This window comes from Aureobasidium melanogenum (genome assembly GCF_000721775.1).
Source record: "Aureobasidium melanogenum CBS 110374 unplaced genomic scaffold scaffold_41, whole genome shotgun sequence".
Lineage (NCBI taxonomy): Eukaryota > Fungi > Ascomycota > Dothideomycetes > Dothideales > Saccotheciaceae > Aureobasidium > Aureobasidium melanogenum.
This window is the reverse complement of record NW_024470093.1, coordinates 57,774-84,572: the sequence shown is the minus strand read 5'-3', so window position 1 is coordinate 84,572 and position 26,799 is coordinate 57,774. Positions and strand designations below refer to the sequence as shown.

Sequence of the window (26,799 nt, the reverse complement as noted above, 5' to 3'; positions counted from 1 at the left end):
AACCCTAACCCTAACCCTAAAACCCTAGCTATTTGCAGACTTGATTGAATCTGGCAAGATAGTGGGAGACGATTAAAGCAAAGATTGCCTTGCAGCAACAATGCAGCTTCGATTCTATATTTGATCAAACCTAGGGTTGCAGTATAGCATGGTCTTGTTATCGCTGTCATAATATCATTACAATATGATCAAACCAAGTTTTGCTCATGTTCCTGGAGCGGCATCACAGTATCCAGGACCCATGCCTGTTTCTTCGCATCGACAAATTTTGGATAAGGTCGCCTGCAGTGACAACTGTCCAGCGAATATCCTCTAAGTTTGGCAACAACCCATTTTGTACCGTTAATTCCGCCTTTTGCAAATCCCCACTCCATCTTTGCAAGCTCTAGTTGTGCCTTCTCGGCCTCCTTGGTCTTGCCTTGCATCCACAGGTTGTAGATTTCGATGCAGTACTTCGGGTACAGGTTTGCGACACCAGTGATGGTGCCAGTAGCGCCGACCGCTAGAGCTGGGACAAGCCAGTCACTTTGTCCTGCAAGAGCGCAAAACTCGTCGGGCGAGAATTGAGCACGGATTCGAGCGACTTTGGCGATGCCACCGCATGTGAGCTTGACACCAACGATATTGGGATGGCTGCCGAGCTTTGAGAGCATGTCAGAGTTGACATCGAGTCCAGCAACAACACCGGGGAAGTTGTAGATCAAGATAGGAACGGGGGATGCATCGGCAAGCTGGAAATTGAGTCAGAGTGGAAGAACAACCGATCTGGATACTATGCAAACCTCTTGGAAGAACTCAACAATTGCGTCCTCGTGCATGGCGAAATGGAAGTAGCTTGGTACAAGAACCAGCGCAAAGTCGGCTCCCGCTTCTTTCGCGAGTCTGGTCTCAGCAATAACATCGCGGGTGCTCTGTCCTCCACACCCAAGTGTGATTGTGACTTCTGGGCGACCAAGTTCATTTGCAAGCTTGCGTGTTGTGCTGACCAGGTCTGACTTCTCCTTGGCTGACAGAGTCACAGCCTCACCATTGGTGCCGGCAAGTACGACTAGGCAGAATCTAAATCAGTATGGGATGTCAGAGTCCAGTAAACTTGACACATACTGCCATGAAGACCGGAAGAAATCAAGAACTTGATGTGCTCAGTCTGCGTCGGCCAGTCAATCTCTTGGGTGGCATCATTGGCAAACCACGTCAGACTAGGTACGTGAATGCCAGGAGGGAACAACCGTGGTGTAGTGCTGTGGACCATGATGGCGGGTTAGTATGGAAAGCTGTATTGCCAAAAGCAAAAGAATTAATAGCGAGCAATGATTTGTGGACTGGCAGAGATACTTGTTGCAAAACACCTTGGTGTTCGAAGCTGTCAGCACTGCCGCAATCGGTTCTCGCATCGGAACCATTCTCGGAGTCGAGGACCACTTTTTCGGCAGCGTTACATGCCCAAGTTGTTGTTGCTCGCGAATTGTGGAGCGGATGTGGCTTGCAATGGGGCCCCGCAGCTCCACTCAGACGCTATATATCCGATCGGTTCCAAGACGCGAGCCGAGGAGTCACCCAACAGTGGGGAAGCGACTCGTATCGCGGAGTCGAAAACCACATCGGATGTGTCAGGCTTCAGAATGGCTTGAGAATCGGTAGAGCATACAGGCCAAGATATCGCGTATGATCGCAAGCAGCCGATGAGCTGTCAGGACGGGGGCTCGTTCACACGATCGCAAAGCATGCATCAAAGATCTTATGCATGATACTGCGAATGTCAACTCTTGTCTTCGTCAAATCCTGCATCTTCTGAACCTCATCCAGAACTTGTGCTGTCATCTCTGCGTTCGTGGCTACTTCTTGCATCCTGCATATCTGATTTCTGATCCAGAATCGTTCATGAGAATCTCCCTCTTCTGATCCGAGCATGAGCAGCGGCCAAAGCATGTTGACAGGCAGAGGTTCACCACCTTCAATGCCTGATTCTGAAGGCGTATCAACCATCATCTTGGCAAGCTCTTTGATTTTGGCAAGCGCAAGTACAGTCTCCATAGTCAAAGGCAGCGTTTTGTATGCAACTCGATGAAGATGCACTTTGCTTGCGTAAAAATTACTTGCGTAGGTTCTAAAAGCTCTGGTAATGGTATGGGAGAGATGAGAACTCAGGTGTTGAGGTGTCAATTGACCTTTGGCCGCATAGTCCATCAGTCGAGGTCGGCTGTCGAACAGTTTATCGAGGTCCCGGGTGATTTTGGCAGCGATGATCATAACTTCGGTCTCGTCTGCCACTGTTCCTCTACTTCTATGCCATGGATCAATCTTCGATATGCGACCCATGAATGATTGTACCTTTTGGAAGAAGACAGCACCTGGTTGATAAAGTGCTTGGAACAGAGCATCCTCAATCTCAGCGCTCTGGTCGGCAGCGTTTGACGGGTCCAGGTCGTTCTGTAGATTCTCCAAACCGGCGGGCGAAGGCTGTACAAGCATCTCTGTCGCCTCATCATCAGACAAGAACAAGCCCTCACCACCTGCCGAGACAGCCCTGCCATCAAGCAACCTGATCCAGGAAAGAATACGTATTTCCAAAGGACCGAAGCTTGACTTCTCACCCTTGTCGAAAATGTGGTATGCAATTTTCAGGCTTCCATGCGCTGCCTCTGTCCGACCCTCGAGAATATCGACGTAGCTCAGAAAGAAACAAGTCGCTAGAAGGTGCTCGCGCCTTGGGTGACTCGTTTGGGTGCTTGCAGTATATCTAGACAGCTCGCGACTTGATTCTTGATGGTGCCTTTGTCCGCAATTGGTTGTGTAAAGGTGTTGACGGCGACGACGTAATAGTAGATCGGAGAAGCCCAAAAGTGCAGAGCGTACCATTGACGACTCTCTAGCCATGACAAGAAGATGGCGTCGCATTGACGACCATTGTTGTTGCGTCTCGACGGGTGCCAATATCGGAGGCACAGTACTATGCACAAAGTAGTCAAGCAGAAACTGATCCTCATTCTGTGCGGGTTGTATGTCTTCCTGTGCTCTTGCTGCTTGCAGATTTCCATCTCCGGCATGACTAGTTGCGATGTTCTCGGCTCGGACTACGTTGTTGGTCACGGTGAAGGACGGCGAGTTCGTACTTGGCGAGCTGAACAAGTCTTCGAGGGTTTGATCGATCTGGTTGTTCTGTAGAAGCGCCTCGGAAGGCTGAAACTGCTGCCACCATTCGGGATTGTCGAACATGAAACCTGCATAGTCGAAGAAATTGTCAACAGCAGGAGGATTACGTGTGGTGGCCGGCGATGTTGAACTCGCGACAGATCCAGGGACGTCTTGCAAAGACGACGCCGAAACGTTGGGAGCAGCTTGCAATGTTGCACCATCAGCATTGCTTGTCGCATGCGTATTATTACTGCCATCTTGAACCCTCAAGGCAGAAGTCTCTGACAGGTTGGTCTGCCGCCTTTGCGCGGCAGCAAGAGCGATGGTTGTGTTGGTCTTCCACGTGCATTGCAGATTGAGTCGCTCGCAGTGTGAGCATCTCGGCCGCTGCTCGTTACATCGCACCTTCCTCCTTTTGCACGTCAGACATCCAAGCCGTGACCTGCCCGGTCGTGACGCAGTGCTGCTCCTGTTTTGTGCATGTTGGTCGTTCATGCCGGAGATGAGTTGGAGAAGCCTGTCGGCTTGCGGAGAGAGAGCTTGCATCTCCGGTTTCGGCTGAGCCTTGCCAGCACTGATACCCTGACCGAACTTCTTGATACCCTTCTAGACTTCCCTTGACCGTGAGCAACTTGGCGCAACGAAAGACATGATTGAGACTATCTTGCTGACCTGGATTCCGTCGTTGTCAAATACTGGACATGGATCTAAAGTGGCTGAATTGGCTCGCAGCTGATGCGATTCGTAGTCAGTGTAGAAGATTCGATTCGCAAGATTTATGGCCAACATGAACTCAGTCCGATTCAATCAAAGTTTGCCTGATTAGTTTCTGTCTGCATACTCGGTGGTCGTTGCACCAATCTTGTCGATTGTTTCCACACCTTGCTTGTTACCCACTCCAATCTCCATATCTTCTGCTCTTGCATGCCCCTTGTATCCAAACAATTCATCCATCTGATCGATCGTCAAACCCTTTGTCTCGGGCATGAAGAAGAATGTCCAAAGTGTCGCAATCAGCATCCAAGCCGCGAAGAAGAACCATGTACCGTAGCCAAAAGATTTGAAAATATATGGCAAGGCCTTGGTCATGACAAACTGAACGAGCCACTGACAGAGTGCAGCATAAGTTCCTGTAAGGACTCTCAAAGAACCAGGGAAGATCTCAGCCGACACAATCCAAGGAATACCGTTCAGCCCGAAGGACCAGAAAATGGAATAAATCATGATCATGCCAATGGCGGCACGACCACCAGCTGCTGTGGATGCCGACAAAGGTTCACCGGCAGCAATGGCACTTGCTGGGTGTCCAACCTTGACGTATGCTCCCACAAACCAGAGGCAGAGGGAGCAAGCGACTGAAGAGACCAACACAGGTTTGCGACGACCGAGCACATCAACAAATAAGATGTAGTAGATGATCGAAGCAATCGCCTTGACAAGCCTGTAGATACCCGTGTACAATGGAATGTCTGTAACACCAAGGGAACCGAACAATGTGGGCGAGTAGTAGTTGATTGCAGAGGCACCGGACAGGTTCTGCAACGCAAAAGCGCAAAAGACAAGAAGAACACGGTTGCGCATGCCAGGACGAGAAAGCTCATTGAGACATCCGCGGATAAAAGCCAACGAGCCTCTGCCATAGCGTGCTGCGATTGCTGCCTCCTCGTCGAGTCTGCTCTGCATATCTTGGACATCTTCCTGAAGATCTGGTTGCCGTCAGTACGAAGCCTGAGGAGAGAAGGCGACATATACTTACACTCATGCTCGACAGGTAGATGACGAAGCTGAACGAGCGCTGCCTTGGCTTCTGTCTCGCGGCCTTTGCGCATAAGCCACAGAGGGCTTTCATGCAAGAAGAAACCACCGGCTAACAAACTTGCAGCAGGAATGAGCTGAATTGCCATGGGGATCTTCCAGCTCAGCGCAGACTTGACATTCATGTTTTTGTTGATGCCATAGTTGACCCAGAATCCGATCAAGGAACCGACTTGATATGCGATCTCGAAAAGACCCGTCAGGATACCACGAATGGAAGGAACTGATAGCTCGGCGATATAGCTCGGTACTGTAGCAGTGATGGCGCCACATCCAAGACCGGTGAGTACACGTCCAGCGTCTGGTTGGTGGTGTCAGATAAGTCCACAAAGCAAGTATGGGTTCCTTACAGATGTATGAAAGCTGATGAGTGGCCACGGTCATCAGAATGGCTCCCACGAGAAAGACAACGACATTTGCTTGTAGAGCCCATTTGCGGCCAACGCGCTCAGTGACTGCTCAGATAGTCAATGACAGAGTGAGAAGTCGAGTCAGGCAAAAGTACTTACGGAAGTAGCAGAACAGAGCACCGAAAAAGGCTCCTGCTTGAAAGGCAGAAGTGATATTGCTGGAGATGCCAGCAGCTGTATGCTTTGTGATGCCAAAGTCTTTCTTGAAACTAGCACGAGCGATGGTTGTACCGACGAACGCCGAGTCATATCCAAAGCTGTTGAGAAGTTAGCAAAGTTGTTCTTTTGAACATAAGTATGCGCGAGGCTTACAGTAATGATCCAGTCGCAATAATCGATGCCTCAGTGTACAGACGCCAATTGTACACCTCCTTGGGTGTAGGTCGATCCTCGACAGCATGCAAGCCACCCATGACTGTAAGTGTGTAGGGTGTGAAACGAGACTCACGATTGGTTCGAACGAAGGCAGAGATCTACGAGGGCAAAGGCTGGTGGATCATATATGACTCCAGAAAGAGGCGTTCGCCTCCGCGGCGATGTGGGTACCCCATGGGGTTCTTTTGAGTCATGATTTGGAGAGTCGTGATGGTAAGTGACGGCGGTTGTCCATTTGGGTTCGGGAAGGAAGTAGCAAGAAGGTTTGGTCGCATCGCGATCGGCTACATTGCCTGGAATCCTCACCCGATCCGACCCGTCTTGGGCAAGTTTTGCGACCCCATCACGGAAACTGTCCGATGTGGGGCTTGTACCTTGGGTCCCTTCGCCATGATACGTTCAACCCCTTTGCGCATGACAACTACACATGATGGTTGTTGGTGGGCACTTCTACACGGGACTCTGTGTCATGGCCGGCGAATACTGTTCTTGACGCACCGTGTATCATAAATTATCCTGACCCCTGGGCTCAACAGCTGTCCAGATCTGTCACAAAAGTCAGAATGACTGGGTAAAGAGCCAAGAGGTTGTAGAGCAGTGTTATCCTGCCTGCAATGCTGTAGCAGCTACAAAACATATCTTGAGAACACCTCGGTACATCGATACCTGACGAGCACTGGACGACCTTTTGAACAGCACAGATCTGGCATCGGCTGCGAAGCACTCCTTCTATGAATTCCTGTATGATTGTTCTGTCAATCCTGTTTGTGGCAGGTTGGCACTTCTGCGTACAAATCTACCAGGGCATCATCTCCATTTCTCCTCCATCATTGTGCCAAAAACCACTCTTGTAATCACCATAGACAAGATTGGCAGCCACCTCGGCACCCAGAAGTGGGTCCTTCTTGCCTTTGTATCCGTTGAATGCAGTCTTGCAGTGGCCAGGATTTGCCAGGAAAAAGGCAACCCTCGGCTCAGCTTTAGCCATTTCAAGAGTCATGACATTCAGAGCAACCTTCGAAACACTATAAGGCACACTGACTGTCGCGGGAAGATCACCCAAGGTGAGCCTTGTGATAGATGCGCGACCGGAAGAGATGTTGATGACCTTCGGGTTTGGAGACTTGAGCAGAAGAGGCAGAAGAAGTGTGATCATGAGCCCGACTGAAGTGACATTGGTATTCAGGATCGCATTATACACCTGGCGATAGTCAGAGAGGTCAGAAGATGGCACCGCTGCGATGCCTGCATTATTAATGAGGACTGAGAATCCAGTCAGTCTCGTCCTTGCGACAACCAATCCAGGCGTGATGACATACCATCGAGCCTTCCATATCTTTCTTGTATCACTGATATCAGCGCATGAATGCTTTCATCGCTTGTGACATCAAGCACTGCCGAGTCCAAGTGAGTTCGTGCTCCCAATCCTCTCAACTTCTGAATTGCTTGTGACGCCGATTCCTGTCCACGAGCTGTGATAATGACAGTGTCTTCGACATTCTTTTGTGCAAGTACTTGGGCGATACAAAACCCGATACCTCGGTTGGCGCCAGTAACTAGGATGATGCGTGAAGTCATTCTCCGAAATTCTGTCGTGGTTGATGATGGATGAGTGCAGTCTGGAAAGCAACGGCCGCCTGATGTAACACACGCACACGCATCCTTCCTAATATACCCATCTATTCGGGCTTATCTCACCAAAAATCCTTCGCCGGTGTCTCGTGTTTATCATGAGCTCAGCTGAACCTGCCAATCATATCTCCTCATCCAGTGGATAGAGTTACGGAGATAAAACAATGGCGGAGTTTAGGCGGTAAACCCGAGTACTATGAAAGCCGCATGTTATACAGAACTTTCAAGATGCAATTCAAACCGATCTGAAAACGCTGTTCAGTGATTGATATTGATCTGGGGACTCAACGGCCAGTGTTGGAGTCGGAACACTCAGACCTATGCGACAGCGGCTCGAGCGGAGCTTATCTTCCAACTTTCAGGTTGTAGAACAACCATAGATACCGCCATCACACTGTGTCGAGGCTCACGGCGAAACTCTACAGATGCGGTATTCTCATGCTTTGTAAACCTTCACCATGCTTCATGTACTGTCCAAGTTGCCAGCTAACCGAAGAGGCTAGTCACGAGATACTGATACAGCCCAAGCCCCAACATCCAACTGACAATCACGCGAGATACCAGAGAGAGGCATAGATAGCACAATGATGATCGTAGTCGTTGTACGCCGTCTTGTCCCAGGAACATGGATCGGTTCATGCGTTGACACACAATGCAGTCGCCTATTAGACGGGTGATCAGGTAACAGGCGTACGCGAAGAATGCGTCGAGGTTTACCGCTTGCGAAGCCAGGTTACACAAAGCTGTGTTCGAGAATGCCGCCGTTGCCGCTGGCGCCAGCAATACTGATGTCTCCCATATGTAGAACTGTGATAACCTTGATGAGTCGTGTGGACTATGTTCGATTTCAGTGTCATCCTTTAGCAGCCGGGCGGCGGGCCTCTGCTCTTCCCATGCGGTGAACACGAGGGTAGAGATATGCGTAGCCGGTAGGTGGACCAGGAACAGAACGGCATACTGTACGGCGTGCAAGTTCGCGGGCAGCTCTCGGAGAACGAAAACACTTAGCGCTTCGCATGCTGTGTACCATAGCACCAAGGGCAGGACAGTATTGCCAGACGAGCCAGTCTTCCGTTCAAGAAGGATCCATTGATTGAAGAACAAGAATTGTGCAGCAGTGGCTAGTGCTTTGCCGATCATTGTCATATCTCGTTGTTATTCCCGTGCTTGTTCCGTAGGGAAGGGTTTGGGGAACGACTTATTCCGTGATCAATCTGTCAAAGGCAGAAACAGCTCCAAAGGGGGGATTGCGTGACTTTATAGCACTGCGTCAAGGCTTACGACAGCTTGGTGAAGCTTCGACCATCAAACTCAATGGAAAGCTCCGTGGAGCGCGGCGATAGCAAGGGCGCCTCAAGGTGAGCAAAGCATATTTTCTTTGGATCTTTTTCTTATCTCAGCTGACTGTATACTGAGAAGCCTTAGTATGCTATACCGACACGTACAAGCTCAATCTCGGATCAAATGCGCATTCACAGGTGTCAATGCTTTTCCAGTCAGTAACAACGCTTCAACGTTCTCCATCGCCAACTTCTCGAACGCATAATTGGTTTCAATGGCTCCTCCGGCGTTGTGACAAGTGAGAGTCACATTGCGCATCCCAAGAAGCTCAGCATGGATTGCTGGCTCGTTCTCAAAGACGTCGAGTCCAGCAGCGAAAAGGTTGCCATTCTTGAGCGCCTGCACCAGAGCATCTTCATCGACCAGAGTTCCGCGCGCTATATTGACGAATCGAGATCCTTGCTTGAACATGGCCAAGCGTTCGGCGTCGATGACCTTACTGCCACCGAATGGAGTGGCAAGAAGAACACAGTCAGACATCCCTAACAAAGATTCAAGACTGTCTACAAAAGTTGCGTTGACAGCCTCTTCTTGCTGACGAGGCTTACGAGCGACATCGTAGTAGTGTATCTTCATTCCAAAGCCAGCAAACGCTTTTTGGGCAACTGTAAATCCAATGTTTCCGAGACCAATGATACCAAGGATGTGATCGCGAGGGTTGTGAGCCGTCATGGTAGCATTTGCATGCGCATCCAACCATTCTCTAGCATCACCCGATCGAGCAGCCAAGTGAGACCACGTAAGATTGCGAAAGACCGACAAGATGTGAAAGATAGCCATGTCCGCAACTGCCTCCGAGGATGCTTGTGCACCATTACAATACAATATTCCATGCTCTGCCAGAACATCAACATCTGCCCAATCATAGCCAGCTCCTGCACTAGCGAAGATCTTGCATGACTTGGGAAGAAGTGGAACCAGTTCCGTATCCCAGCGACCCATCTCACCGCCGGTCACCCAGAAAGGCCGAAGAATAGCATCGAACTCTCCCCATGTCTTGGATCGAAGAGCTTCCAGAAATGCAGGACGCTGGCGTAACTCCGCTTCTGGTCTGATGATCTCGAATTGACTCTCGAGACGTTTGAAAACAGCTGGGTTGTGCTTCACTGCATCGCCAATCCACAAGATGGTAGGTCTGTTGTCTACCGGCATGTTTGGTCTGAGACTTAAGTTATCAAAGGGTAGTTGTCTTGATGTTCGGAGCTTTGAGATAGGAAGTCAAGAGATGCATTCTAATACTCCACATCTGGGACTAGTTGTGTTTTGAATCATCGGCCATCAAACTTGACCCCGCAATGTTGACGACTCACGCAAAAGCGTGGTGGAGGTGATCTGCAGCCAAGATTACATGCGAGCCGATCGGAACATCCTCATCCTCATCAACATGTCACTTAAGGTGGTCGGTTATGAGGCCCTTTAGGATCTATGCCGCTGCGGGGAAGTTGTGGAGACCCCAGATATCCTGCCAACAAGAAGTCATGGGGATCAAGAGACTCTGCATAAAAAGGCCAGGCTTGCCCAACATATCTGGGCATGTCCACCTTTTCTGCAACTTTCACGCATTGCTGACATGACCGAATTCAATATCAAAGTACAAGATGTCATTCATCTTGACAAGATTGACGATGAGCATGAGATCGCAATCGCTGGCGATAGGATTGTTGTGGAAAAGAAGCTCTTGAGGAAGATCGATTTGAGGATGATGCCAATGATGATGCTTATCTGTACGTATAGCCTTTGTTATGATCTCTCCAGATATCTCAACTGATTTGAGAATTCGCATAGATGTACTCAACTATCTTGATCGCAACAACATTGCAGTCGCTCGCCTCGGGTCTTTCGAGAAGGACCTTGGTCTGCATGGCACCCAGTATAACACTATCATATCGATCTTCTTTGTCGGATACATCCTTACGCAGGTTCCCACAAACATGATCTTGGACAAAGTCAAGCCATCTGTTTTTCTACCCGTGATCATGTGCTGTTGGGGAGCCGTCAGCGCTTGCTCTGGAGCCGTGCAGAACTACCAGGGGATGATTTGCCTAAGATTCTGCTTAGGTTTTGTCGAAGCACCCTTTTTTCGTAAGCGTTGTTTCTTCCTGCCATACGCCTTCATGACTGACTTGAATACAGCCGGATCGCTCTTTCTGTTCTCATCGTGGTACACCAAAAAAGAGCTGGCGAAACGCATATCCATCCTTTACGCAGCTGGGCAAATGGCAGGCGCCTTCGGAGGACTCCTAGGCAGCGCCATCATGGGCGGCATGGATGGTAAAGCAGGACTAGCCGCTTGGCGGTGGCTCTGTGAGTTTTTACACACGCATGGGGACCATAACCTTAAGAACTGATATCTGTTAGTCATTATCGAAGGAACTGCTACCATCCCGATCGCATTTGCAGCAGCATTCATACTGCCCAACTATCCTGATACCACGAAGTGGTAAGAAGCCTGCAAGCGGTGTTGGAGACGCTCGCTAATGAGTGTACAGGCTGACTGAGCAAGAGAGACACCTTGCAATACTCCGAATTGCTGAGGATGCAAATGAACAGGATGTTCACAAATCAAGCTCCCGCGAGGGCTTAAAGCTGGCGTTTACTGATCCGACACTCTACATTTTATGGTTCATGCAATTGAGCTTGAATACTGCAGCAGCATTCACAAACTTCTTTCCAACTATTCGTCAAGACACTTGGTTACAACAAGACCCAGACTTTGTTGCTATCAGCTCCGCCATATGTCTTTGCCGCAATCCTGGGTATCACCAATTCGTGGCACTCCGACAAGACCCGGGAGCGATGGCTTCACGTTGTCTGGCCCCAGGTGTTCTGCAGCGTAGGGTTCATCATCTCTGCAGTCACACTCAATGTGGCGGCACGATACACGGCAACCTTCATGATGATGTCTGTCTACGGCAGCTTTGGGTGTATCTTGTCTTGGGTATCAACGACTCTGCCTCGTCCTTCCTCCAAACGTGCCGTCGCCTATGCAGTTGTCAATGCTGGTTCAAATTTGGCATCGATATACGCATCTTACATCTACCCAGCGTCTCAAGGACCAAGATATTGGCAGGCCAATGTCGTCAATGTAGCATTCTCAGCAGCTTGCATCGCATTTGCCACTGCACTCCGATTCTATCTTGGATGGAGAAACAGGAAACTCGAACATGCTAGCAGTGACGATGACAGACTGGAGGGCATAGTCGTAGGAACGCGGGTGACTGCATTGGCAAACCAATGGCAGTGTCACCCCGACTACAGGTATACGCTGTAGCCACCAAAATGTTTACAGACGTATAGGGAATCGTGGCTTTTGGCTTGACTCAGTTGGACATTTTCTACCATTCTCAGTTAGGAAAATGGAAAGACATCGGCGATCATCGCATCTCAGAACAATAGACTGCTGCGCAACCAAGAAGCGTTTCGACACGTGGAGAGCTGAATGACTCGGAATGCCCGATCTGCTATACTGAAAAACATTGGTGGATCCGATAGACTGGCACTCGTGCATCGTATGCAGGCATCGTACTATCCTAATCTCCTGCGATACGAACTCGATCGAGAGATCGTATGCTTCTGCATGATTTGCAGCTCGAGTAGGCAATGCGGCGTGCGTGGTTCGACGACCTGACCAGGACTTGCTCAGCCATGTGGCGCAAGTGGAGTCGGCTCAGGATCCTCGAAAATTGGCTAGATGAGCAATGCGACATATGCTTGCAAGCTTCCCCGGCAAGTCAAATCACAGCTTCACGTTTTGCGAAAAACCTGATCTGGACGAACTGCAAGTTCGTTGCATAGTTGCAGATGAGCAATGTGTTGAATGAGCGAAGGATCAGATTCATGGCAAGTTTAAGCGATTGTGGCTAGAACTCCAGCTATGATGGCTCTACGTTGCGGAAGCCGACCGTTGCAGAAACTCCTGTATCTCGGCGATGCCGTGAAAACTCTACGAACGTGAACGCCTGTTCCTTGGAGCTTGCCCTAATGAGGCTGTGGAAATGACTGCAAACCTCCAAAGCTGACTCGAGCAGTGTGAAGGATTCCTATGCGCTTGTGGTGTGACGCTTCCGACTTTCGATGATCAGCTATTTTATAAGATCTTTGATTGTGCTGGACGCAAGTTATCGAGCTTTAAACCAAATCTCTCTGACAAGATTTCGAGGTTGTATCTATATCTATAGTCAGATCAGCCCTATTCCAGAAGCTATACAGAGATCCGAGAGCCGGAACTTACTTCAGAAGTCAGACAGGCAACGGTCCTTGCTGTCTTTTGAGGAACAATAGAACGGTTTCAATCATGGCAGTTTCAAGTTCCATGACAGTACCAACAAGTCTGTATACCACAGCTGATGCCAATATTCCGCACTCAAGCATAAATATAGCAGCCCATATCCAGTGAAAGTGTTCATCATCTCACTCTATTCTACTGCAGTTACACCAATCTACATACCTGTCAGCATGAACTTCATCCAGATGAATCCGCACTCTCCACGATCATGCGAGCCCAACTCCCCATCATGGTCTCCACCTCAAGATTCAGGATATGCCAGTGGCCCAAATGATCCTTTCGAGACTGCTTTTCTGTCTCATTTTCCTGTCGATGCACAATCATATGCACAGGATTGTTACCTGGGACATGAGCAACGATACCCGTCTTCTTACAGGCATGTAACGTTGCAGAGAAAGCCTACAAGACCTCAGTTGCGTCACCAACAATCAATGCCTGTGTTGCCTTACACATACCAGCATTTTGATTCATACCAGAGTCTGGACGCGCGATTGAGCAAATTGTCCGTGGATGCTGGCATCAATACCTTGACTGGCTATTCTGACATCGACTCTATGCTCGCCGCTGCACATGACAACACGTGTACCACACAGCCTGAGCGTTTCCAATCATTCGCATCCCAACACACATCTCCAACTCGTGCTCCAAGGCCTGCGATTCCTGGCCCCTTGACGCCGCCTCCACTGATAAGGGAGCCTGCTTATCCTGAGCTGGAAAAGTCTCCTGTCTCGTCTGCTGAGCTTTTCGATCTCCCTGACAAGACCAGTAGAGGTCGTCGCCGAGGTCGCTCCACTCATACAGACATAGAGCGAAGGTACCGTCACAATCTCATGGCTCACTTTCGAAAGCTGGCTAGCACGGTCCCGAGCATTCCTACTCAGCAGCCAGCAAAAGCCGGTCAGATTCCAAAGCCCAGCAAGGCGGAAGTTCTACTTGCCGCTTGTGATTACATCAAGCAACTTGAGAATGAAGTGACCCAACTACGGATCGCAGTAGGCTGCGACCTGAGTCCGAGGAGGAAAGCACCAATGATCACTGCTCAATCTTGATGCGCAGTGGTCCTAACAGAAGGCAAAGTTTTTAACGCATCGTGATGACCGGCAGGGCGTTACAAGGGTCTAGGATTGGAACCAGAGAGATATTTCCTAACACTTTTCATTTGCGGACAAACTCTGGTTTTGTCATTATTAGGAGTCTGGTGGACATCGTTCAACAACATGATACTCTCTATAGGAACATCTTATAATTCCAAGCAGACATGACCGTCCCATCAAGAACTCAATCTAGATGTCTGTGCCACAATTCGCTGTACATAACACCATGTTCGAACATGCTGAATATTGGTATGCTTGTTGAGCTATTCATAGTATGTTGTGGTACATATACGAACATTATGATGCGACTGCCGGTGACTCGGCCAATGCCGCCAACATGTCCAACTTTTGTACCTTACCCGTAAGATTCAAGGGGAAACTTTCTAGGCCCAGTGTCTTGAGCTCTATTGCCCCTCCAAGAACCCAGTCCGGGCCGTATGTCGCGATGACATGAGCTTTCAGATCAGATTCAGATTTGCCGTTAAAACTCCGCAGGATCGCAAATGGCTCCTGTCCAAGAGAGGGATGAGGCCTACCCACGACAGCTGTCTGTGAAGCGTGTCAATGAAGTTTCATGGTACTGCAAGGACTGATACACACCTGTGATCCGGTATAAGCCTCCAAACAAGATTCTATTGCGGCAGGCGCGATGGAGATTGCTGCTCGTTTAACCACATCCTTGAGACGACCAACAATGTACACATCTCCAGCATCGCTGATCATCCCGAGATCACCGGTCTTGAACCACCTGCCATCCTGATCAGTGTACACTACATCCATCTTCTCTGGTGCTGCCAGATAAGACTTGAAGATCGAGTCGGATTGGATATGAAGCTCGCCAAATTCGCCTCTCTGAACAACCTTTCCATCGTCCGACACCAGGCGTACTCGAGATCCTGGAGAAGGTCGACCGAGAGGCGAGATACCGGAATAGAAAGGGATCGACTCGATGCCATCCGAGTAAGGCCAGGAGAAAATCTGAATTGCAGGTCCGATTAGCATGACCTCACAATGCCGGATAGGCAATAACACCACGACTTGACTTGACTATTATGCTTGAGTCTGCAGGGCGGAGTCCCGCCATGGATCTAGGAACGACTCCGTACGGACCCTGGCTGCAGACAAAGACAAACTGCCAACACGAGTCGTGACATTCATGCTTTTAGCTTTACGTACGCCCCCTACTTCGCTCATCCCGTGCGTGGTCATAAAAGCTGCTTTTGGGAAGAGCCGTTTAAATTCTTGGATGTGTGAGGATGTCACTATGTCCCCGCCCGACATCATGAGCCTTACTGCGCTTTTGTCTCGAAGCTCAAACCCAGGCGTTGCAGCGATCGCGTGTAGCTGGGCCGGCAGAAGAACAATCTCAGTCATTCCTTCCCCTTCCATAGCGTCGAGGAATTTCAGGGGATCGAAGACGCGGCCTGTCAATATGATAGCGGCGCCATCATACCAAGCTTTGAGCGCACATCCAGGTGCGATCACCCGGAAGTTGGCAGTCTGTAAAGCTCTCTTACCTCCTGTGTCGCTGGGAAGCTTCCAAGTCTGCACTGCGGTGTATGTGGCCAAGTCGCGAACGGGTCTGATGCAGCCTTTAGGTGCACCGCTCGAGGTACCGCTCGTGTAGACGATCAGAGCATCACGATCCGGATCATCATGTCGCGCATCTTCGATCCTTGCCGAAGCCACTTGATCGTTGATTGGTGAACACAAGTCTGCAAAAGGCAGCCAAGAGCCAGAGTTCGAAGATATGGGTTTGTCATTGAGCGAAACTTTGACGAGGTTTTGAAGATCGAGGAGTTCCAGCGCTTGTTCTGCCGCAGCCACTCCTTCAGCATCTTCAACTACAATGACGGAAGGCTGCAAGTCTATGATCTTGCTCTTGAGCTCAGCATGGCGAGGCTTGTTGAGCATATTGGCGTCTAAGCAAGCAATGGCGTTCTTGGAAATGATGGATGCTGAAAGCAGAAGAAGCCATTCCACAGAATTGGGTATCAAGGTGACAATTCTTGAGCCCGGGTGTGGGATCCTTTGGGATAGTCCTTCGGCCAGGGAGATGAAAAGACCGTTGTATTGGCGATAGGTCCATCGTAAACAGCCGCCTCTTGTTTCCTCTGTGTCAGACGAGTGTTGATACGTGCGCACAACTTCTGACAAATGATCGTGAGGCTGTTCTCGAGATACGACAGCGAGGTTGTCTTGATCTCGGAATAGACCACTTTCGATAGTTGAGAATAGAGAATTGTGCAAAGACGACAGAGGTCGCCCGCACACGTCTGCCTTGCATTCCATGGGCGATGATGGCAAGCCAATGAACTCTTTTCTAGATCGCGCAGAGGGTACTTGGAGCAAAGGAAGATGATCGATTAAAGCTCTACAGGGAGCATGAAGATTGAGCGAAGCTTTTGCGCCCAGGGATGTCAGCCTGAATTCACCTTCGCATGTCGATCTCAGCCGATCCTACCCCTCTCATGCGTCATCCGGCGACCTTCCTTCGCATCCTTCCACGCGCTGCATACTCGAATATTTAGCCATCCGTACATCGACTGGTCGTCGGCTCGGTTTCCATGTCTCAAATTACTCGTCGTCGATCTCTCAGCTGCGATGATTCCCTCAGCTACGCTGATCACCTTTCATATTGCATTGGTGAAGGCCATCAGTTGTCGCGTAGCAATTGAATCAACATCCAGGCGACACTACCATAGTAGGACGCAAAGTTTCATTTGTATCTAGTCCTTCCGCTCAATCCGCTCCATCTCCTTAGCTGCTTCTCTGGCAAGACCTCGACAGCGGTCGTCGATATCCGTCTGCTTCGCCAATTCTGCAAATCTTTGTTTGACCTTCACCCATATCTCAGGGGACGACCCATCTCTATGCAAAACCTGGGTATTCTCGTCCCTTTGCTTGAAGCAATGATGATGCACCGCTTGGCCGCTGATTGTGATCCAGACCGTGGCAGGAGGAATATACATCTTCCACTCGTCTGCCATCTCACGAGTCTTGTCGAAAGGCGCCATGATGTTCGAAAAGGCGCTATCCGCATAAAACATGCTGCTGCACTTTTCTCTTTGCATCCAAGTCGCGGCGAAGGTGTGAGCATTGAGGTGGCCCGGGGCTTGGGCATGCCATTCTGCATAGGTCGATCCTTCAGTGTCAAGATCTAGATCTATGACTTTTGTTAGGTAGTGGGTCTGAGGAGATAGTTCGGAGGCCGCTTACCAAGGCCATGTTCATAGAATATCTGAAGTGAAAGTACTATTAGCATGACTCTACAAAGGCATAGGCAACAAAACCACGGCTTTACTGGACTATGCTCAGCGCAAGGCGACTTGCCCAGCCAAAATCATGTAGTTCCCGCCAGATCACTTTGCCTCCGTGTGTCACCACATATCCAGCCTTGTTGACGACGTCTGGAAGATTTTTGATAGCAACAACTAGATCGACCAGTTCCAGCGTATGAGAAGAGCCGAACCATCTTGAGGCATCAGCTAGAACGCCCCAAATGAAGCTCACGCTAGTCCGGTGACCAGATACCAATGAGGGGAGATAGATATCGTTGATGTTTTTAGCGGTGGCAGAACCCGAGGTTTCATCGTTGAGCAGTGACTCTAGAGCTGTGATGACCAGATGATTCTCTTCTCCCTCAACAAGGTTTTTTGTCCACTGATCTATCGATTCGTGTCTGGCCTCAACCCAGGAAGATACTGTGCTGTACATGATCGAAATGGATAATTATCCGGTTCCTTGATATCTTGAGTGATGGCCGAGACAAACTTGGACTTGATCAGATGAAATGCAACAGTGAGAGATTAGTCAAATGATTGGGGGTATTCCTTTGGTCATGCGGTTTTGTCGTTCCATGGGAAGGGAGTGGCGGCGGTGAACGCTTTGAGAAGGATTGAGTCACGAGAAACGATGTCTTGGCTGTTGATCCTGCCTGCGTTTTAGACCCACCCAAAACAGACAAGATTATGTATACTTCAAGATCAGCTCTGATACTACATCTGCTACATTTGCCTTGAAAGTGTAACAGACAAAAAGTGTCGGCGAAATTGTGTCAGGTGTAGAGCGCGGACTTACAGCTCGGCGAAACTTGTTTCCCGACAGGCCAAAAGTCGTGCCAGCGTGCTCTACGTGGAACAGCAACAAGGACATGTAGTCCTTCAATTGCAAATGAGACTGTGGATTGTGGATTGCTTGACTATCTGGTTACGTTGTTGGGAAGAAGGTGTTTGTAGGTGAGCAATGGAAGAGCTTTATGATTAGAAATTATAAATAGTAAGGAGTAGTCAATTGCACAGCATCCTTATGCAACATGTGCTCCCCATTTGACACCGTTTTCCGTCTTGTCCTCATCTTTCCCAGGCCACATAATCTCTTTCTTCCACACAGCTCGAATGTTTGCGATCGCGCAGATGATCCACATGATAACCAGCCCAATGGTCAAAGCACTGCATACACCATTGATGCCCGCGCTTTCTAGAGCAGCTCCGGCTTGAATAGAGGCAAGGGTAAGGCCAGCATTGGGGAAGACAAATGCCCACCAATTCAAAGTGAATGACATTTCCTTGACACCAGCAAGGACCGAGACGAGTGAGACGCAGAAGAACCAGAAAGAGAACAGGATCACAAAGAACCCTGCAAGGATTCCAATGACTTTGATCACATCTCCCATCGGCAGTGAAGTAATCCCGAACAGTTCGCTGTCGCCAAATACTTTGGGAGCTTGCCGACCCAGTGACATGAGGGCATGAGCAGTGTAACCAGCTGGCCCCACACTGACAAACATGCCAGGTCTTGTGGAGGGATCTGGCAGAGCGCTGACCATCAATCTTTGTGTGTAGATGGCATACATCATCAGAGCGACACACCATCCTGCACCTTGCAGCATGATTCCACCGAACCAAATCTTGACAGCCGCATCGTGTGGTTGGTACGGAACCAGAGTTTGAGCCAAGGGGCCGACTACAAGCAGGGGATAGATTGGGAAAATCCAGGCAGGCATAGCATTGTTGACCTTGAGACGCTCCAGCTGGAATAACACGTAGTACTGTAACACGCCGACAATGAGTACCATGGCGCAGTACATCCAGAATAGAATCTCAAGAGTTTTGATAAGCCAGGGACCAACGCTCGGCGCGCCATAAAGTTGCATACAGGTGAGAAGAAGAGAAACGGAAACCCAGTAACTTCCCACGAAGAGTGATTCCACGGGATGATGCAAAGAAGCGAGAAATTTATCAGGTACCAGAAAGAATCGTGTAGCGATAAGACCGTTGAAAGCGATGAACAAAACCAGAGCCAAGATGAAGAAGATTTTCCCAATGGTGTCAAGACCAGCAAATCTGTTCGGCGTATTGCCTATGACGACGGCGACGGCTCCGGTAGACATTGTGCACGCAAACCAAGGCCAGGTGAAGTGAGCGATACGATCTCGCCATGTGACTGTTTCCAGCGGAAACCCGTCGGATCCATTGGGGATGTGTGCTAATTCTGGGTCGTCGCACTCCCTATAGCCATTGCGCCTGCGATTTGATTCTGCCGTCATTGACGTTCCTGCGTCGGACATTGCAATCGAGCGCTTTGTTGTAAGCGATGGGAGTTGTGGTAGGTGAAAAGAATAGGTTAGGAAGTCGCAGGCTGGGAGGTCAAGGAAAGATTCGTCATGCCTCTTGTCCGAGTCGTTACTCGGAGTCAAGACTCAAGGTCGCTCTTGCCAAACATGGTTTTTCCCTTTACAACTTGGCTGTTCCGAAACTTTGCGAGACGTCATTGCAGAATTGGCCGTTGAGCCCGAATGCAATAATAAATTGATGCCGCACTCAGGCATCTCTCGAGGAACGGCAACAACATGTTATCAATCAGCCATGCTTCATGAACTCTTCATCTTCTGCAAATTGCTCGTCTCGTATCAATTGAGGATTGCAAGCATGCTTGGGACGGTTCAAGAGTGACGTTCGTCGATCGAGTTGTCGATTGTCGTGTTGCCAAGACCCTCAGCCTGTCAGAAGGAAATTACGCGATCGCGCGCGATGCACCGAGGGACAACCGGAAGGCGGCGGCACACCGAGAAGGGTCAACGATACACTGCAACAGTGTCTGCTCGTTGGTCGAGAGCAGTGATTACTGCAATTCTCTGCTATCGAAGCAGCGTCAAATCTCTCCAGTCCGCTCTACCAGGCAGGCCTTCAGGCCTTGGCTTGTCGACTTCGTCGTGACCTGGAGCAGCCTTGATTGTGCTTTTGTCGCGTCATAACAGAGGTCCTGGTTACGTGTCGCGAATCATGAAAAGTCTCTAGACAATTACGCCAGGTACGGAATTCATGCGACCAACAAAGTCTTGTCTGACCCTCGGAGGAGTCGGGGACGAAGATGGTCCTTCGTGCATGAAGAAATATATGACTGTTGGCACAGTTGTGGCTGTGTTCGGCACACTGGCAACCGCGTATAACACTCACTCCATTGACTCCACTGACCAAACACCCGCGGCATGACGTTGCACCTTCTAGCATATACTATTGAGCGGCATTTCAGTACCTGGTTGAAAATTGAAGAACAAAGCGTAGAACAGCAGACTGCTGTGAGAATGTCAGAGCAGGAGGTGGTCTGGATATCGTATAAACCTCAGCAGTTGTCTGATCTTGTCTTAGAGCCTGGCATCGCGTGTCCAGGATGGAAGACCACACCTTGATGCTTGTGTCTTGATATACTCCATTCATGGGGAATGTTGCTCACCTGCACGAAATCCAAAGAAAGAGCTCTAGCCATGGCAATAATGATTATCGGAGTTAACACCGCTACCATCTATAGCGCAAAGGTCTTTAGGGCATAGGGTGAAGAGCGACGTCGAAATCACTATAGGTGGGTTCGACCTGTTGCTTGCGGTGCTTGGAATTGCGGATTCCTGTTTAAGAAGTTCACAAGAAAGAAGATCAAGCATACATTGAAAGCTACAGGGAGCGAGTCGGAGAGGTACAGTGATGAATTCATCAAGACTGCTGTTCCTGCTGGTGAACAACTATGATATGTTGCAACCAATGGACCAAGAACTTCATTGTCAAAGACATGTACCAAAGTATGTCAAAGCTTGTTTTAACGTTGTTTGTCCCTTTTCTTGCTTGTTTCTTATGTATTCTATGTCATGTCGTCTCAGAGGAGACTGGATGATGAAGGTCGACGAGATGAAATTCTGCGCTGAGATTCTTGCTTCTCAAGAAACCATCTTATGTAGCACAATTTTGTGGCACGCAACAGTCAAAACCTTCACAGAATTCACCTTTGGTCTGTTCAAAGCATTTCGATAATTTGGACATGATCATGACTACTGTCTTTTGGGATACAACCTGTTCAGGCACGAGAAATATGGTTGCAAGCGCGACCCTGACAATGTAAAGCATAACCGTGCACAAAATTCGGCCGAAGAAGTCCATGACAAGACAAACTCGGCCGTGTCTGAGCGAGAAGCCGCAGGAGAATCTTTCAAGTGCGAGGGTGGTCTCTCTCTTCTCTTCTTTCCTCCTATCTGCCACGAGATGGGACATGCGTGGTTGAGTATGGTTGCATTGTTGCTTGGGCTTGCACAACTCAAACAAGCAAATGCAAGCACCAACGCGTCATGACTCCTTCAACACATTTCAGGTCGAGGATCAGCAAAATAGCAGTGGAAACACGCAAGCCACGCTCGAGGAAGCCACGCAACTGTCTGACTGGACCTCGGCCACCGGCGCAGCTCACTCTGGTCTCTATACTTGTATTGAATTTCCTGGTTCATCATGGTCACCAAAGTCTCGGCGCATTAAGGACGGCGTCGCAGCAAGCTCTGGAAGCGCTCGCTGCAGCCAACTCGTCTAGAAAGGAATTTGCTTCGATGACCATCTTGCAAAAAAAGCCATGCAAGACAGGACCGGATTTCGCTAATACCACGTTAAGCATTCAGAATCCGATCTTGTTTTTCGGCATTTGACATCACGTCTTCCTCCGCGGCGAAATTGTGCGGTCATTGTGCGAGGCTCGTCGCCAGATTTTACCATCCAGCGAGTCTTTACAGACTTTGTTCGAGTCGAGCCCGTGAAGGAATTAGGCACGGACGACTATTCAAAATACGATGAACGGGTGATTAGTGATACTACTGGATCATGGCCACCAGTCACTTTTTGCAAGCCCATCTGCGCCAGAATCTCGTCGCCATGCTCTGAAAAGATCCCGGATTGTTCATAGCACTCTGCACGCTCTGGAGTTCTAGGACGTAATCAGACTCATCGAGTCAGTCTGACAGGTAGGACGTCAACCCTGGGTAAGTATCCGACGGGGACGACAGGTGCAGCATCCGCCGCAACTTGTCAGCATTTGAAAATCCTTTGCGTATCCACAGCGGGCCGTTAGCCACGGTTCGCTCTTCCGACAATTCGGCCCTGTCAACCGGTCAAGCTGCGTGCTGTCTCGAATCATGAAGACCAAGGAGCAGTACTCCGTCCTAGTCCAGAAACACAGGAATAGGCAATAATAATAGCTTGTTTGATGAAGCGCACGTCTGTGGTCTCATAGCCACACCACGCCAGCCGCTGACAAGCTCAGCCGAACTTGACCGCTGTGCCCAATCACGCTTGCTGCCGAAGCGGATCGAGGTCCCACAACCTTGTTTGTGGAGTGACATCGTGGGGTAGCGGAGAGAAACAGTTGCAGCTTTCGAGGCAGGATGCCACACGGTGGTTCAACGATGTCTTGTTCGATTTCCAGTCCTCGTGTTGAGAAAGGCTGAACATCCCGGTAAGCTCTTCTCGATGACCACTTCATTTACTGACACAGAAACTGATTTGCCCTCGGGATACCGCAAACAATCACGGGAGCGGCAGACCCAAATAGGTAAAGCGCTCATGAGGGTCTCCATTTAGGCTGACGAAGCGACAAAGCATATCTTATCACCTGCAAATCATGCACTCCAGGGGCCCGCCAAGCGAATAAGACCGAGCCCCGGACCAAGCACGGTGACAGCAGCTGTTGGGCGATTTTTCGACCTTTGATCAACAGCCTGTCCGGCCACTTGGGTCTTGTTCGCATCGGCTTTCGTTTGCTTGCAAGACCCTTCTGCCTCGCAGCGTTCGGCTTCAGCAATGGACGAACAGAGCATCAGGTCATCGCAGCGCGTATCTCGGTCGTGCATCGAGTGTAGCCGAAGGAAGATCAAGTGCGACAAGAAGATCCCGTGCAAGCCATGTGTGCGCCGGAATCTTGCTCACGAGTGCCAGCGGCCCATCACCCGCGTACGGGGTATGCTTACAGTGTACGTCCAGGCTTCAACACCGCGTCGTGGAACTGTCCATGTGAACGTCTACTGATCATGTCAGGGCGAGCACTGTTGACCGCTTGTCGGCTGACAGCGAAGACAATTCCGTCGACCAACTACTCAAGGAACGATGCGCCTTACAAGCACAAATTGCAGAGCTGGAGACAGCCTTAGCTCTTTCCAAACCATGTGGACATACTCATGGCGGCAAACCAGAAATTCACCGACCGGGTCAACCGCCAATTCCCGCTTTCGAAGAGCTTGTACCTGCTCTCGAGCAATTCGATCTCCAAGTGTCGCACGACTCGGATCCTGTCGCCATGTCGGAAAAAGACATGGCCGACCGTCTCTACGAACCCTCGACCGACCCCGTTTTCCTCCTGCTACCCTCTAGAGAGATCAGCGAGCAGCTAGTGACGTTCTCACTGCGCACTCTGGGCTGGTTGCATGGTGCTGTCAACGCACCCGAATTTGTTACGGAGCACGAAGAGTTTTGGAACAAGATACACAGCGGCGTTGCCCTCGATGTCAAAGATCGACCGTGGCTGGCGTTATACTTTGCTCTTCTGGCGACAGGTCTACTCTATCTCGACCCGGAAGATGTGCCTGCCATTTCAGATTTGCCACAGCTGAATCTTCATCAGTATCAGCAGCATGACGAGTTAAGGTATGCTGTGCATACGTCGCGTCTCTGGTACGAAGTTGCGCTCAAGGAGGTTGAACGTTATGGTTGCTCTGGATTGCCTTCTTTGCGGATTGTTCAAGCGTTGTCGGTCCTGACTCTTTGCCACTCTAATTACGGCGAACCCCAGCGAGAATGGCTATTTACTGGGTGGGCTGCCAGCATCGCGCGTTGCCTAGACATGCATCGTCTGGGCAGTGAAATTGCTCACTCGCGCAACGTCGGCGTCAGACCAGAGTGGTCGTCTTTCGAGAAGCGCGAGCTCGGTCGTCGCGTGTGGTGGACGTATGTTATTCGAGACTGGTATGTGAAAATTTCTGGCCGGACCGTAATGCGTGACAAGCAGCTTGTGCTAACATGATCGTCTCTAGGCTGGGAAGTTGGTCTCGTCCGCCATCCATCACACCCGCTAGTTTCTGCTGCAAGTTTTCGACTGAAAATGAAGCCAATCACGATGCGATCCTTGAAACTCCAACACACACTTCCAGCCCGTCGCCTTTAGTTTACCAATCCGTCATGTGTCGCCTGTCCTACATTTTCTACATTTATATCAAAGTCAACACTCACCAAAATGCTTCCAAGTTCATCAAAGCACTGGAGGAAATTGAGATCGTCAAACGAAATCTACCCCTACATTTGTCGACAAAGTTTCCGGCAAATATCGACGATGAGGAGTGGGAGGCGACACATCCCTGGATCACATTTCAACGTTATCTCATTAACCACAGCATAGATTTCATGATGCTTAGCATTGCACGCACTTTGGCCATGGGCAACATTGGCAGCGAAACAACTCGGTATCGTGATGCAGCCATGGCAGCAGCTACGAACATCATTCACAGCTACCTGTCTCCAGTTGCCCGAGTATATAAGCTTGTGTGGACAGTTTCCGCTTCGACCGTGGCCGCTGCGGTCTACACCTCACTGGATATCCTGATGAACCCACAAGATTACACATCTCAGAAGCGACAGGAGCACATCGCAGTGCTAAAGCAAGTCATTCAAGAACTGGGCAAATATTCTCACGTCGCAATTCATGCCGCAAAGGGCTCAGCTACGATTCAGAAGCTCATCTCTCGTTTGGAGCAAGACTTTTCCATGTCTCATCTTTCGGTCCACGACATTCTTCGCCATCTGACGACTCAGGAAATGCCGTCCACCTCTGCTGGAGGAGTCGCAAATGGTTATGTCTTGCCTGCTCAAAGTATGCCGGTTCCTGTAGATGGCTGGAACGAAATGATGGTTGGACATAACATGAATATCCCACAGATGGACCAAGGACACATTGATGGTTTGCTGGGTCCATCAGATACGTGGAACAGCTTTATGGAGTTCCCGACGTTCCAGCCGCAGTCTCAGCACCAACATCACCACCAACATTATGCGGGATGAACGAATTGCGATATGTTTCGCTGTTTTGTCTCGAAAGATCGCTATCTAGACAATGCGTCTATCCATCAGAGCTGCCTCATTGACGCATTGTCGTATTGACCTTGAATGGCCTCTATCTTGCGGGGTCTCACCTCCAGCGTTCATCAGTGGGCGCAGCTTACAGTTACAAGGTTCTGATCATGCTTGGCAATCAGGACAGGTGTACAAAATGGGACCACACGATGTTCGCCAATAGCTTAAACCACCTGCATTGTTCTCGTCCTTGTCGAAGAGCCTGAAGCACTATCCAAGAAAACAATATCGCACTGGCTTGAAAAATCCTTCGAACAAGAAGGGATGGTCCAGCAGTGTATACCATTCCTCGAGACTGAAAGACCATGATTTTTCTCAAACAGCAGGCGCACAACAATAATTCTTTTTTGAATTGCCAGAACCTCCGTCAGATTCTTGTGCAACTTTCAACATTTCGCAGCTTCCGACTGCTTTTGCCACAAATGCTTCGCATCAATCATGCCACAAGGACACGATTCGGTCACCTTATGGATGTCTTCAAAGCCCTCCCGAACAGTGAGGGCGTCTTTTGACCCAAAACTCAATTTCTGCATCTTGAGCATTGCCTGAACGCAGTCTTCAGTCTTACCAAAGACTCGCTTCGATTATTCTTTCGAAACATCTGATCTTAAAAGTCATTGTTCGCTTTGCAGTCGATCAGAGACTGCAGGTGGTATATAGCTTAATCACACTCCAAATATTCATCCAACACAAAAACACTTGTCGCTTCGTGAATGACTGAGTCAGACTCTGCAAACTTTGAGAGGATGATTTGTCAAGGAGTGCTCCATCATCAACACTGCCACCGATTTCATCATGTCAGAGCTACCGGAGCGCAGTCCGTGCCCACCAAGGTCTTCGCCGGCGGCAGCACTCGGTCGAGAGCGGACAAGAGTCATGAGACTTCTTCCTTACTAAGGAGCCAAGGAGCTACTCCGCAATCCGCTCCTTCCTTCAGACACTGCCGCGGACGTCAAAACCGATGTGTACGCAAGACCAATGTGCAGTACATGTATAAAGCAGAAAGCGGTCTGGCGCGATGGATCACGATAGCTTGCGGCGTTGACATCAGAGCTGTTTTCCATTTAAGCATATTACCCCTCTTCTCTGGTCCCTTGTAGCTGCGATACTCTGCTCTTATGTTCGCAGCTTCAATCTACCATTCCTGGGCCATCCTGAGTCCTAGACAGATCTTATAAGCTGCCGACAATTCGCAAGAATGGATAGCAAGACTTCAACACTCGCAAAGAGATCTTTCCAAAGGCTCGAAGGTCTGAGAGTGTACGTCCGCTGTAAGAAGATAT

The 26,799-nt window shown here is 49.6% G+C and overlaps 12 protein-coding genes across 12 annotated transcripts; 3 read left to right on the top strand and 9 right to left on the bottom strand.

Annotated features, from left to right (window-relative positions):
• Positions 1-188: 188 nt before the first annotated feature.
• M437DRAFT_60596 (aldolase) lies at positions 189-1,252 on the bottom strand (the record flags this gene model as incomplete). Its single annotated transcript, XM_041023779.1, has 3 exons — positions 189-731; positions 783-1,048; positions 1,105-1,252. The coding sequence occupies 3 exons, from the start codon at positions 1,250-1,252 to the stop codon at positions 189-191; spliced, it is 957 nt and encodes a 318-aa protein (XP_040874985.1).
• Positions 1,253-1,707: 455 nt separating this feature from the next.
• M437DRAFT_60581 (uncharacterized protein) lies at positions 1,708-3,630 on the bottom strand (the record flags this gene model as incomplete). Its single annotated transcript, XM_041023775.1, has 3 exons — positions 1,708-2,982; positions 3,079-3,305; positions 3,387-3,630. 3 exons carry the CDS (start codon positions 3,628-3,630, stop codon positions 1,708-1,710), a joined length of 1,746 nt encoding a protein of 581 aa, XP_040874984.1.
• A 327-nt stretch (positions 3,631-3,957) lies between these two features.
• Positions 3,958-5,773, bottom strand: M437DRAFT_60576 (general substrate transporter; the record flags this gene model as incomplete). The annotated part of the gene is made up of 5 exons (XM_041023773.1): positions 3,958-4,841; positions 4,892-5,251; positions 5,301-5,405; positions 5,460-5,617; positions 5,673-5,773. 5 exons carry the CDS (start codon positions 5,771-5,773, stop codon positions 3,958-3,960), a joined length of 1,608 nt encoding a protein of 535 aa, XP_040874983.1.
• Positions 5,774-6,531: 758 nt separating this feature from the next.
• On the bottom strand, positions 6,532-7,313 carry M437DRAFT_60590 (NAD(P)-binding protein; the record flags this gene model as incomplete). Its single annotated transcript, XM_041023778.1, has 2 exons — positions 6,532-6,998; positions 7,055-7,313. The coding sequence occupies 2 exons, from the start codon at positions 7,311-7,313 to the stop codon at positions 6,532-6,534; spliced, it is 726 nt and encodes a 241-aa protein (XP_040874982.1).
• A 540-nt stretch (positions 7,314-7,853) lies between these two features.
• Positions 7,854-8,513, bottom strand: M437DRAFT_70416 (uncharacterized protein; the record flags this gene model as incomplete). Its single annotated transcript, XM_041025445.1, has 1 exon — positions 7,854-8,513. The coding sequence occupies one exon, from the start codon at positions 8,511-8,513 to the stop codon at positions 7,854-7,856; it is 660 nt and encodes a 219-aa protein (XP_040874981.1).
• A 303-nt stretch (positions 8,514-8,816) lies between these two features.
• M437DRAFT_89071 (uncharacterized protein) lies at positions 8,817-9,860 on the bottom strand (the record flags this gene model as incomplete). The annotated part of the gene is made up of 1 exon (XM_041028962.1): positions 8,817-9,860. The coding sequence occupies one exon, from the start codon at positions 9,858-9,860 to the stop codon at positions 8,817-8,819; it is 1,044 nt and encodes a 347-aa protein (XP_040874980.1).
• A 418-nt stretch (positions 9,861-10,278) lies between these two features.
• Positions 10,279-11,979, top strand: M437DRAFT_89070 (MFS general substrate transporter; the record flags this gene model as incomplete). The annotated part of the gene is made up of 6 exons (XM_041028961.1): positions 10,279-10,432; positions 10,494-10,790; positions 10,842-11,012; positions 11,067-11,148; positions 11,198-11,261; positions 11,359-11,979. 6 exons carry the CDS (start codon positions 10,279-10,281, stop codon positions 11,977-11,979), a joined length of 1,389 nt encoding a protein of 462 aa, XP_040874979.1.
• A 1,184-nt stretch (positions 11,980-13,163) lies between these two features.
• Positions 13,164-14,042, top strand: M437DRAFT_79427 (uncharacterized protein; the record flags this gene model as incomplete). Its single annotated transcript, XM_041027173.1, has 1 exon — positions 13,164-14,042. One exon carries the CDS (start codon positions 13,164-13,166, stop codon positions 14,040-14,042), a length of 879 nt encoding a protein of 292 aa, XP_040874978.1.
• Positions 14,043-14,384: 342 nt separating this feature from the next.
• M437DRAFT_60628 (acetyl-CoA synthetase-like protein) lies at positions 14,385-16,379 on the bottom strand (the record flags this gene model as incomplete). Its single annotated transcript, XM_041023785.1, has 3 exons — positions 14,385-14,636; positions 14,688-15,065; positions 15,264-16,379. 3 exons carry the CDS (start codon positions 16,377-16,379, stop codon positions 14,385-14,387), a joined length of 1,746 nt encoding a protein of 581 aa, XP_040874977.1.
• Positions 16,380-16,816: 437 nt separating this feature from the next.
• Positions 16,817-17,804, bottom strand: M437DRAFT_79426 (uncharacterized protein; the record flags this gene model as incomplete). The annotated part of the gene is made up of 3 exons (XM_041027172.1): positions 16,817-17,253; positions 17,307-17,328; positions 17,421-17,804. The coding sequence occupies 3 exons, from the start codon at positions 17,802-17,804 to the stop codon at positions 16,817-16,819; spliced, it is 843 nt and encodes a 280-aa protein (XP_040874976.1).
• Positions 17,805-18,393: 589 nt separating this feature from the next.
• M437DRAFT_60626 (uncharacterized protein) lies at positions 18,394-19,635 on the bottom strand (the record flags this gene model as incomplete). The annotated part of the gene is made up of 1 exon (XM_041023784.1): positions 18,394-19,635. One exon carries the CDS (start codon positions 19,633-19,635, stop codon positions 18,394-18,396), a length of 1,242 nt encoding a protein of 413 aa, XP_040874975.1.
• Positions 19,636-23,197: 3,562 nt separating this feature from the next.
• On the top strand, positions 23,198-25,444 carry M437DRAFT_60597 (uncharacterized protein; the record flags this gene model as incomplete). The annotated part of the gene is made up of 3 exons (XM_041023780.1): positions 23,198-23,413; positions 23,496-24,355; positions 24,424-25,444. 3 exons carry the CDS (start codon positions 23,198-23,200, stop codon positions 25,442-25,444), a joined length of 2,097 nt encoding a protein of 698 aa, XP_040874974.1.
• Positions 25,445-26,799: the final 1,355 nt, after the last annotated feature.